The sequence below is a fragment of the Topomyia yanbarensis genome, chromosome 3 (assembly GCF_030247195.1).
Source record: "Topomyia yanbarensis strain Yona2022 chromosome 3, ASM3024719v1, whole genome shotgun sequence".
Classification (NCBI taxonomy): Eukaryota; Metazoa; Arthropoda; class Insecta; order Diptera; family Culicidae; genus Topomyia; species Topomyia yanbarensis.
In genome coordinates, this window is record NC_080672.1 from 95,367,849 (window position 1) to 95,379,736 (window position 11,888).

Consider the following 11,888-nt stretch of genomic DNA (forward strand, 5'->3'; position numbering starts at 1 on the left):
CGATTTCCGTAGCTCCAATTTACCTAAAAAAAATTAATCCTGAACTATTGCTCCATTATGATAATAACTGAAATTCCAACGCAGGTAATTAATTAGGCGAGATTTTTATATTTTATGGTAGATGGACTCTTTTTATATGTAAAACCATTTTTAAGCAAAAAACCAACTTAATCCATCTAGCCGTGAGATGAGACATTTCTTACCCATTTTGTTTGGAAATTTTTAATGCGATCCTTAAAAGTAAGTTTATTATCGTTAATTAAACCCAAATATTTAACTTGATCAGACAACGGTAAATTCAAACCATTAAATTTAACAATATGGTTATTATTTGGTTTAAGAGAAGAAGCTCGCGGCTTATGCAAAAACACAATCAATTGAATTTTTTCGGCAATAGTGGAAAATTTTCACTTTTTTAGGTAATCATTGAAAATATTCAAACTTCGTTGCAGTCGACTGCATATAATTCGATGGTTCCTACCTGTGACAGAGATGCTGGTACTACCACAGAAAAGTGACTGCTTACATCCTGCTGGTAGATTTGGAATATTATAACCGATTATCAAGGCAAAGAGGAACAAGTCTGTCTTTGCCGAGAGACAAACCGGTAGGCTTGAACAATTCGTAGTAATGCTGCCTAAGCTCGACTCCTACCAGCAGAAGACAAAAGATTAACCCGTACGATTTTAGGCTTGTTTTTAATGACCATGCCATTTCTAGTTTTCCGATTTGTATATGTCACATCCTTGCTCTCACTTGAGTACTATGGCTCTAATTTTCATAACTTTCCCTACTCAGCAAACTCTAGCTTATTGAATATGGTTAAAAAAGTAAAAAAAAGAAAATGTGACCACATTTTAGTCGAAATAAAAAGGAAAAATGTTCAAGAAAATAGTTTGATAGGAAAATACGATGCAGTAATAAAAATGATACCAAGATCGGTTGCTACTTCGACACTCAAAATCCCGATCACCTTGGGCGTCAAAAGATGGTAAGACGCCGTGAGGTAGTAGCTGGACTCGATATTCCTACCCCTTCTTCGTGAGAATGTTGGTAACACTTCCATATACATACATACAATGTTCTCGCGATCCTTGAGCGAGATCGCCAGCACAGCGGCTGCGACAGCGAGTGCCAGTGAGTCTTTCTCGAGTTAGCGGTAAGCCATATCTCGTAGGTCCATTAGATTTCTGAATCGAGTGATTTCCTAGCAGAAAATTATAACGAGCCCTTCCTGCTCTAATACGCAGAGGTGGAAGGATTTTACAGACGCGATGTTTGATTCTGCGATTAACAGTTATTTCGATTCCTTCGCCGAATCCAATAATTCGATCCAATCGAAGAATAACAAAATTAGAGTTACTCTTCAATTAATTATTTGGTTATAAAAAAAGTTTCGGTCACAACGGCAATATGCACATTATGTACCCTCAAAAAGTTGAAAATTCGTCTTCGCACCTTTTTAAGTTAACGAGCATGCCAACTTATTAATTTAAATGATTATTTAAAATCATTATTGAACTTTAAATTCATTAATATTTAAAGTTCGCATACAGTTTGAACAGCTTCAAACATGGAGGTAGAATTTAGCATTGCAATCATCAATTGAAACATTGATTGCTGCAAAAACATTTTTTTCCCGTAACTCAACCCAGATACACTGGAGCGAAGGAAGCGATGTGTAGAGATGAAATTTGAGGCGAGGTAATCATTGTTCTTTAAGCCACCTTACCTGCCACTGAAGCATAACTTGACTTGACCATTGTGGGATGGTCATTTAATTTCTCTTTCGAAGCGGATAAACACGTTTAAATATGTTTTGCTGCAAGGTGCCTGTAGAAGTAGGTTATTTTTTCTGTTGTTTTGTACGAGAATTTATAATTTTTTCTCGAATAGAACATAACCAGAAATTCGATTTATGGTTTCCGCGACAATTAGCACATTTGAAACTTCCTGTGTTTTCTTTCACCGGGCAAGTGTCCTTTGTGCGAAATATCACCACAAGTCATACATATGGATTCTAAATGTCAATTTTTATTGCCGTGCCCGAAGCCTTAGCATCGACGACACTGGGTCAGATATTCAATTCTGTCCCCATGTTATCTATAAAATTTCCACTTTAGCGGCACTTGGACAAAAAATATGCTTTTTCTAATACTTTCAAATTATTAACCCCATTGTTGTTCAAATGGATTAAATAAAGCTCCTAGATAATTCCAAAGCGTTGTGGCACATTACAACCGTTAGCTTTTCTTTTTATAAAAATAACTTGTGAAGGAGAAAAGTCGAAGAAATTTTTCAATTCGTTGGATATTTCGTCCAAACTTTGACCTTTCAAAACTACCTTTACTGGTCTATCTGCCTTGAAATCATATGAATAGCATGCATATAGCTTCTCCGTGAGATACAGGAGAAGTCGTTTGTGGCCAATCACCCCATCTGCTTTAACTCGTCATTCTCCTGCTCGACCAATCTGAACAGAAGCTTTCACGTCCAGATCGTCGAAAGCTCAGTACGAAAGGCACTGAAGTTGGAGATTATCCCTGTTATCGGCTGTGGAGATGTGAATTGTTTCTTCTCTTTGGCATTACGCACAATGCGAGAAAAATTACAAATTTACATTCGGATAAAACTTTGAATGAGTTGCTACAATCAATTGGATTTTTGGGTGGAGAGGTTATCCTTTTCCAATTTTTTTTTTAAATATTTCGCACATGGCCTTTCTGGGAGGACGCAGACATTAAAATAAGGATTAAGGAAACATTAAATATTTATTTAGGCTGAATTATTTTTGTAAAATGTTTTAGTCTTGAGAAAAACTGATTGTCGAAAAAATAGAGGTAGTCTTGAGAAAGACTGTTACTGTTAAGAAAAACTCTAGGCAAACCAGGAGCTACCAAGTTTTGTGACTGGATCGAGCCAGAGTTTAAGCCAAACTGGCACGAAAAAGTACTATTTTGGCCGGATTTAGCTGCATGCCACTATTTTGAGCTCATGCTGGAATGGTATGATGCTAATCGCCTACCCTGAACTATGTCAAACCGAAATCTGCCTTGATAAAGCGAGAACTCAGAAAAAATTTTGAATGTTTTTCGTAACGTAAAAACGTACCTGTTCTATAATTCATGGTATGGGTGTGCCCTCACAATATCTTTCCGCAAGAAATTGTTTGGATCAGCTCCCCAGCTGTGCCCATCAATGTGAACGACATATTCTGTGTACAGTTCGGATTGAAAATGTTCAATCTCGCATTCGCTATGTGGCACAGTGGAGTATTTGACCGAAAAAGCTGGCCGAAAGTCAAATTTTCAAAAACCGTTATCAAGGACATTATATTATATCATGATATTCCCTAGTAATTTCTGCATTAGATGGCAACCACGTTGCGTGTATTTACTGAAGCTTGGCAACGCTGTTGACTGTCAAAGGTAGGGGTTTTTAATACCCCAGGCTGATTTAAAGTTGCGCGTGGAAGCAAAATCTTCCAAATATTATTTATTCGAACTGTTTCGACTCAAATATCCCATGTTTTGAATAAACCAAGGTCAGGGTCATATTTTGGTGTAGATGAATCCATAGATTCTAAAAAATATTAGTCTCATTAAACTTAAATACAAAGAAAAAAAAATCCGCCATTTTCTCACTTTTCAAAATTGAAAAAGTTCATGTTCCCAATCCGTCCCAGTGAAAACTCTTATTCCCTGATTAAGTTTAACCCAAATACTACTAGATCGGCGAAAAAAAACTTGCGCATAATTGCTCCATTTTGAATGCGAGATATTTGAAAAATTTGCCATTTTTGACATTTTTCCTCGTTGTATTACATTGTCCGTGCGCCGTTCAAACATTTACAAGGATATTTCTTTTCGAAATAATGTGTAATTCTTGGCAAGATGTAGGTTTAGTTAGCTGGGAAACAAAATGATGGTTTTATTGAATCAGAGCGCATCAAAGTGCTTTGGCACCAGCTGATACATTTCGAAACACAGTTCAAGCAACATATATAGTTCAATTCTGCACGAAAACAAATCGATTCAAAGCACTTTGAAGCACTCTGGTTCAATAAAACCATCATTTTGTTTCACAGCTAACTAAACCTAAATCTTGCCAAGAATTACACATTATTTCGAAAAGAAATATCCTTGTAAAAGTTTGAACTTAGCACGGACAATGTAATAAAACGAGGAAAAATATCAAAAATATCTAATTTTTCAAATAGCTCACATTCAAAAAGGAGCAATTAAATCATCACGCTTATTTTAAAGGTGTGTCTTTTGTGAACACGTCGAATTAAAAAAAAAATAGAAGAATAGAATTGTCTACCGTAAGTTACAGTAAAAAGAGTATAACAAAGTCAGTGAGAAAAAAATGAGAACGCTTCTTTGACTTGCCATATCTTAGCTGTTTGCTCACCAATTTTAATTCTTTTTTCACCATTGGATAGGTAAATCTTTTATAAAAACAGTGAACAAAGAATGATGGAAAACAAATCTGTGTATCTGAAGTAATCGTAAAAACAGTAATTGAGAGTCAGTACAGACGAAATGAGTTTTTCTGTTCAAACAATCGTATCACGACCGTTTGTCAACCAATTTCAATTTTCCTTACACCAATGCAATCCTTAGAGCTTCTAGACTTGTAATATATTCAATAAATAGTAGATTTTCAAAAATTACTATACTTTTTCGAGTTTCTAGGAGATAGGATTTTTACAATGTACGTGGCATACGGTTGATTGAAATTCTTTGCGACTTGTTAGTTTTACGGTTTGAAAATTACCTGTTTACTCAATAGTTCTACATATTATACATGGATATTATTATATCAAAATGTTTACACGAACGTGGAGAAACACATTATTGTATGTAAGTTACTAAATAATAGAGTGTGTTAGGACGATTCAGTAAATACGAAGAAGTTCAGAATTTTAAAATATTCGTCATATAACTTTAAATTTGAAGCGATGACCTATACATTTTAACACACCAGTCGATTGTAATTGATGGCGGCTACAATTTCTGAAAAAAAAACACATTTTTATATTTTCTCAAAAAATAGCCAAAAGTACGTAGAAGTACAGAAATTTCATTTAGTTGGCAAATAACGTCGAATTCAAAGCGATGGCCCATACCTTTTTATATACCAATCGATTATAATTGATTTTGGTTACAATTTCTGGAAGAACGATTTTTATATTTTCTCAAAAATAGACAAAAGTACGTAGAACTGCAATAATTTCATTTAGTGGGCAAATTTAATTCGACGTATTCACAAAAGACACACCTTTATATTGGTGAAGACAGATTTAAAATCGATTATGTAACGGCTGAGATATGACCGGTCAAAGTAAGCGTTCCCATTTTTTTTACCCCCTTGGTATTCCGAGTGTTAATAAGACTAATATTTTTTCGAGTATGTGGATCCATCTACACCAAAATATGACCCTGACCTTGGTTTATTAAAAATATAGGATATTTGAGTCGAAACAATTCAAATCACTAATGTTTGGAAGATTTTGTTTCCACGCGCAGATTTAAATCAGCCTAGAGTATTAAAAACCCCTACCTTGGACAGTGAACAGCGTTGCCAAACTTTAGTAAATACACGCAACGTGGTTGCCATCTAATGCAGAAATTACTAGGGAATATCATGATATAATATAATGTCCTTGAAAATGGTTTTTGAAAATATGACTTTCGGCCAGCTTTTTCGGTCAAATACTCCTCTGTGTGTGGGTGGAAACCTCACACGTATAAACCACAATCCACAAAGAAGACCATAACTGACAATTTTATGATTTTTTTTTCTCAGATTAAACAGCATGACTAACCCACATCTATCGCCGTTGCTGGTAAAAAACAAGCTTGCGCCAATTTGCTCTGGTCTCTTTTTTTTTTTTAATAGCCCGCCTCTTACCCTCACACCAAAAAGCTCACAAACGGAGCCCCCTGGTAGTGGACACATCAGTTCTCAGCGTACAAAAAAAAGGTCAGCACAACAAAACAAAGTTACGAATCGCGGAAACGCTGAGAACAAAAAAAAAACATTACGAGACCGACAAAACACAAAATTTGACAAGAAGCTACGGCGAGTACCCAGCGGAAAAGAATCCTTTTAAGGGTCCCATCGTAGCTTTGCAGGAAGCTCATAATAATTTAAATTTATTTGTTACTAATTGCTAAAAATAATGCATTTATCAATTGTTTTTATTAAAAAAATGTTAACCAATTATAGCTAAAGGAATAAGCTCGATTGGTGGTGAACGAAGTTTAAATTAAAAATTCTCCTATTTTATTTTTTAAAATTAGTTTCAATTTTGCTTGGAAACGAGTGCGACATGTTATTTGCTTTAAATCAGTAGGAAGCTGGTTGAATAACTTAGGTCCGATGAAAGAAATGCGTCTTTGACCAAGGTTCGTGGATACTCTGGAGTATAATAAATGATTGGCTTGTCTGGTGCTGTGAGCTCGAATTCCTGTCGTAAATTCTAGATTATTATGAGCAATAGTATTATGCAAAGCATTGTGGATGTACATTATTGTTTGGTAGTTAGTCAACCCAAGCAAAGGTAAAATGTTATGGGCATTATTATTGTATAACAAAATAGTAGGGTACATAAATGGTTTTTTATAAATAATTTTAAGACATCTGTTTTGAAGCGTTTGTAGCTTTTTCAGATTCGAAATACTGGCACGGCCCCACACAGATACAAGGTAGTTCAGCAATGAGTGGATGTGCGCATAATAAAATTTTAGAAGTACATGCTGGGGAACAAAAGAGCATACTTTACGCATAGCCCCACATAACGATGCAACTTTTCTCTCTATAGATGTTATATGCTCAATCCAGGAGAGTGTGGGGTCTAAGTGAAGTCCTAAATATTTGAAGCAGTTAGTTTCCTGAATTACAGACTGTCCCATTCTTGGATCTGGATGCACGCCTATAGCTCTTCTAGATGAACGAAACAGCATATATTTAGTTTTTGATTGGTTCAAGGAAAGAAGGTTTTCGTTGAAATACGTCGTTAGTGTTTTTAAATCCGATTCAATGTCGCGTACAATATCCAGGCAGTTGTTGTTCGGGTAGAACAACGCTGTGTCATCCGCGAAAAGACGAGGAGTCTTGGGGCACTCCTATTTCTATTGGTCTATAAGAGCTACACGAGTCTCCAATAGATACGAATTGGTTCCTATACGACAGATAGCTACAAATAATATGATTTGCTACTCCCCTGATACCATAGCATTCTAACTTCTTAAGCAGGATTGAGTGATCCAGAGTATCGAATGCTTTTTTTAGGTCCAGAAAAAGGGCACCAACAATTCTTTTGCTATCAATTTGACTAATGATGGAGTCAATTAGTTCGGTCATTGCAATTAAAGTGCTGCAGCCCTGCCTGAACCCATACTGGTAGTTGTAAATTATGTTGTGTTTGTTCAAAAACTCGAGTAGTCGAGTTATGAGCAATTTCTCAAGAATTTTATTGAAAACGCACAATGTTGAAATTGGTCTATAATTGCAAGGTTGGTTTGGATCACCAGCTTTGAAAATTGGAATTACTCGGGCTATTTTTAAACAGTCTGGGTACCTGCCGGTTGAATTATTAAATTAAAAGCTTTGGTTAGGATGTTTGCAAAAGCGGTACAGTTACTCTTAAGAACACTAGCGGGGATCTTATCAGGACCACAACTGTTATTTTTTTCGAGGTCTTTAATCAAAAGTATCACTTCGTTTATGGTTGCAGGACGCAAGAAGATTGTTTCTTGGACGTGTTGTATATTTGTAATAGGATTTGAGTTGGGACTCGTGGGAATATTGTCAGCCAAATTTTTGCCAATGCTAGAGAAATACTCGTTGAAAACATTACATACTTCTTTAGTCTCAGTGACTCTGATATCGTTGCAAATTAGGCTGATGGGAACATCCGACTTTGAACGACCAAAAATGGTATTAATATTATTCCAAAGTTTTGAATGAGTTGTGTTGGATAGAAGGTTTTCAAAGTAGGCCTTTTTGCACCGCTTTTTCATTACATTAACTTTTTTAGTTATGTGTTGCAGAAGAGCTTTGAGGTTTTCATCATTGGGGTTATTTTTTACTCGTTTCAGATAATTACTTTTGATTCTAATCAGTGTCCACAAATCGAAATTGATCCAGGGGCAAAAAACGCCTTTACATTTAAAAGTTTTGGAGACCGTTCTAGTGTTTTCCGCAAGTAAAGAATTGTAGGTTGTGATGATATTTGTAAGACATACATCTACATCATCAATCAACTCGATGTTTTCTATGAAATTTTGGAAGTCGTTATTGAGTTTTTCATGATTGATTATTGATTTAGTCAAATTAACGGGTTCTCTTTTTACTGCAAGTTTATATGAAGATATAATTTGAACGTGATCACTAACTATGGTGTAAATCGTATCGTTTCGTAAGCGAGCAGCATCCTCCAGTCTACAGACAACGTGATCAAGAATATTTGAACTAGCTGGGCGAGTCGGAAATGTGTTCGTGCATATGAAACCATACGATTCCAGGAGAGTTTTATAACGTGAGACGACATTGTTATTCGATAGGTTAACCGGTATATTGAGATCTCCTACAATGAAACAGGGGCGCGAATTTGAAGCGGAAGCAAGAACACTTTCAAGCTTGGCAAGGAATTGACCAATATCGTAAGATGGAGGGCGATATAAACAATGCACATCGAAATAATGTTGCATTATGCAGAGTTCGATGTGAGCATGATGAAAGCTGTTAACAACAGTGTTCAGCACTACTCTATGAGAAATGTTCTTTCTGACGTAGATAGCTACTCCACCGTTCGATTGTTCTCTACAGGAAAAAATCCCATTATAGCCCCTAATTTTAAAGATATCTTCATTGCCCGACTTGATCCACGTTTCCCCGATAACAAGCACATCAATGAATTTATTGCAACGATCCAATGTTTGCAAGATTTGATCAAATTTACAAAGCTCATTCATACCCCTTATATTCCATTGCAAAATATTCAGCGATTTACTATTAGTCATTGAAACACTCGCATTATAACTGTCTATATCATCGTGAAAGAAATTTTCTATATAAGCCATTGAAATGAAATGTAAATTATATGTAAAAGAGCAAAATGTTTTAAAAGCAAGAAGCACTATTCCCTCGGGATATTGTTTGTTCGTTTTCTTTTGGGTGATGGAGAAATATTCGCAGGTAGCGAGTCTGCAGCGTCAGAAGAACCATTTGAGTATAGGCTAGTTATGCGGTTTAGATCATTCCGGTTTCTAATTATTTCAGGTTTTGCTTTTTCATTTTTCTTAACAAGAACAACTCCTCGACCGGACCAGACATATTTAATGTTGAGAAATTCCTGACGCTCGCGCATTTCGTTCAATAGTTCTAAGCAAAGTGGGGTTAACTCATCGCGAATCGCAACATTTGTAGGTTTGCCATTGATGACCAGGGAATCGTCGATCGAAGTAGAGATCAGTCTACCAAACTCCTTTTTTTTGGTGAACAAAATCTCCTTCACGGTCCTATCTGTGAAAACCACTTTTATGGGAACCAAACTATTTGTTGCTTTTTTACCTGGTGACAACCTTTCGGCAGACACCACTGAGGAACGGTCTAGATTAGCACCAATGCAATGAGCAATTTTCATAACTAATTCAACGGTATTTTCATTACAGAGGAAGGGGACTCCCAGAAAAATGGCGTTGTTTGAGACGTTATCCCGAACAGTTTTGTCTAAGTTCATCTCAAGTTTGTTTACATTTTCATAAAGGCAAGATTGTTTTTTTCTTAAGGAACTTATCTCTTGTTTTAGGGCCTCGTTTTCAGATTTTAGATCTCGAAAGTCTGAGACAATTGAATCAAATTTCGTAGATAGGAAATCTTGCGAGTTTTCAATAGCAGAGGTAATCGACTTAAATTCTGCCCTCAGGTTCTGCATTTCACAGGCCACAGCACTCGCGACTGTTATTTTCAGCTCTGACCCGAGAGCGGCTACAATATCACTTTTGTTAGTTTTCATTTCAATAATCTTTTTATAAATGTCCGAACAGTTGGGTGTGCAAAAGTACATATTCTCTTTTACGCGACGAACGGCATTGCCAATGATATTGCGGCATTTGTAATGAGCGCTTTTAAAGCAGTACAAGCAGGTTACCAGTTTGTTCGAATCAGTCTCCCTTTTTTTACATTCAACGCAAATAACATCATCAGTATCCATCGCAATTAAAAAAAGACAAAAAAAGAATACAATAATAAAGCACAAGGCACACTAGATTAAACAAATAAACTAAAATTGAATATCAAAACACAAAAAAACTTCACTATATTTGCTGCAAAGAAAAGTAATAACAGGCACGATGCAATTTCGGTTTCCGTGCAGAAGTGCCCAGTTTGAGCAAGCGATGCCCGATACCCACCTGCACCGATCAGAAGTGCATCTGAAAAAAAATAACAATATCGTTGCCACTCACAGAGCGATACAAACAATCAGCTGCGATGATGGCTGAACACCGGGGGCAAATGATAACAGTCACTACGCTGAGACAGTCTGGCACAACGACAGAGAATTACTCACACACCTACTAACTGTTTGATTACAGCAGTACGCAGCGAAAACAGTCCCTGATACACAAATTACCTGCTTATATCCACAGAGCTGACCCAGAACCAACCCAAAAACACACAGGCTAGTTGGCTAGTTGTATGTAGCGAGAAAGCCCTAGCCAGATGGTAGAGCACAAGTATGAGATGTGCCCGGGCTGAATACAAGAGACACCCCGGCAGATGAGCGCTTACACTATACACCGATTGCGCCACTGTGACCGCTCATATGAGAGGCAAATATAGGCAAATTGACACAGCTGATCGCTACAGGTACACTATCACACTGTCGCACAACTCAAAAATGGTTGAATTGCGGTACGCCGAATGCGAACCGATATTCATGCACTTAATACACTATTTACCGACCAAAATAACACCAGCCTCCTATTCCCATCACTGCAGAAAATAATGAAACACTAATTGATATATATTTCACCAACAAAACACTTAAAAAACACACGTAAATTAACGAAAGTGTAGGGACCCTAATTGACTTGCGTTAACCACCAAAGAGCAGTGCTGCCAAAAAAAAGGCTAAAAATCAAGCAATTATCCATATTGACCGGCTTATGGAAAAGCCACATGATGAAAATGAACGAACACCAATGCTGGTGAAGAAAAATGCGCTTATTGGTCTTTGAGTCTACAGTCAAACAAAAAGCTTCTGACTATAATATATTGGAGCGTCCTCTGTGTGATGATCATCCCCTCGGTTTTTTTTTCGTTCGACTCTTCGATGCCAATAACTGAAATGGTTGAAAATGATATAAAATAACGTTTCATGATGCTGTGCAGATTTTCAGTCCGGTTTAGGGTACACTGCGCCGTACAAACATCAAAAATTCGCTAAACCCCGTTAAATGCGCACAGAATTTTTTTCAGCTTCAAAAAAACAGGCAACCAACGGCTGTACATATTGTCTGTAGCGTGCCCAGAACGCTTTCACAACACATGCAACCGGAGAACCAGAGAGATATTTTTTTTTGTCGGACCAACCACTTGGACGCCAAGAGCAACAACTGTTTCCCGAATAAAAGCGTATAAATTTCGTTAATGAGTCCATTTGGCCGTCTGGGCGGTTTTGATGATCGAGAGTAACCTGCCACGCAATGCCCTTGGCCGCGAACCCGTCTTATGAAAATATGAATTTCCACATACGCTGGGACGGACAAGTGAATGTAGCCAGCAGATACAGTTTTCCTGTTTACCGAGAGTGAACCAAAGCGTTTATCTTACTTTGATTTGAAGAAATTCAAAATGGGATTTTATATTTTACC

The 11,888-nt window shown here is 36.9% G+C and overlaps 1 protein-coding gene across 1 annotated transcript; it reads right to left on the bottom strand.

The window, feature by feature from the left end:
• Positions 1 to 8,966: 8,966 nt before the first annotated feature.
• On the bottom strand, positions 8,967 to 11,074 carry LOC131686757 (uncharacterized). The gene is made up of 2 exons (XM_058970714.1): positions 10,978 to 11,074; positions 8,967 to 10,337 (listed from the first exon to the last, which is right to left on the bottom strand). Exon 2 carries the CDS (start codon positions 10,223 to 10,225, stop codon positions 9,149 to 9,151), a length of 1,077 nt encoding a protein of 358 aa, XP_058826697.1. The 5' UTR covers positions 10,226 to 10,337; positions 10,978 to 11,074; the 3' UTR covers positions 8,967 to 9,148.
• Between the last annotated feature and the right edge of the window lie 814 nt (positions 11,075 to 11,888).

Excerpts from the sequence above, each read along its gene's own strand:
- LOC131686757 (XM_058970714.1), bottom strand. The coding sequence starts at position 10,225 with ATGGATACTGATGATGTTATTTGCGTTGAATGTAAAAAAAGGGAGACT.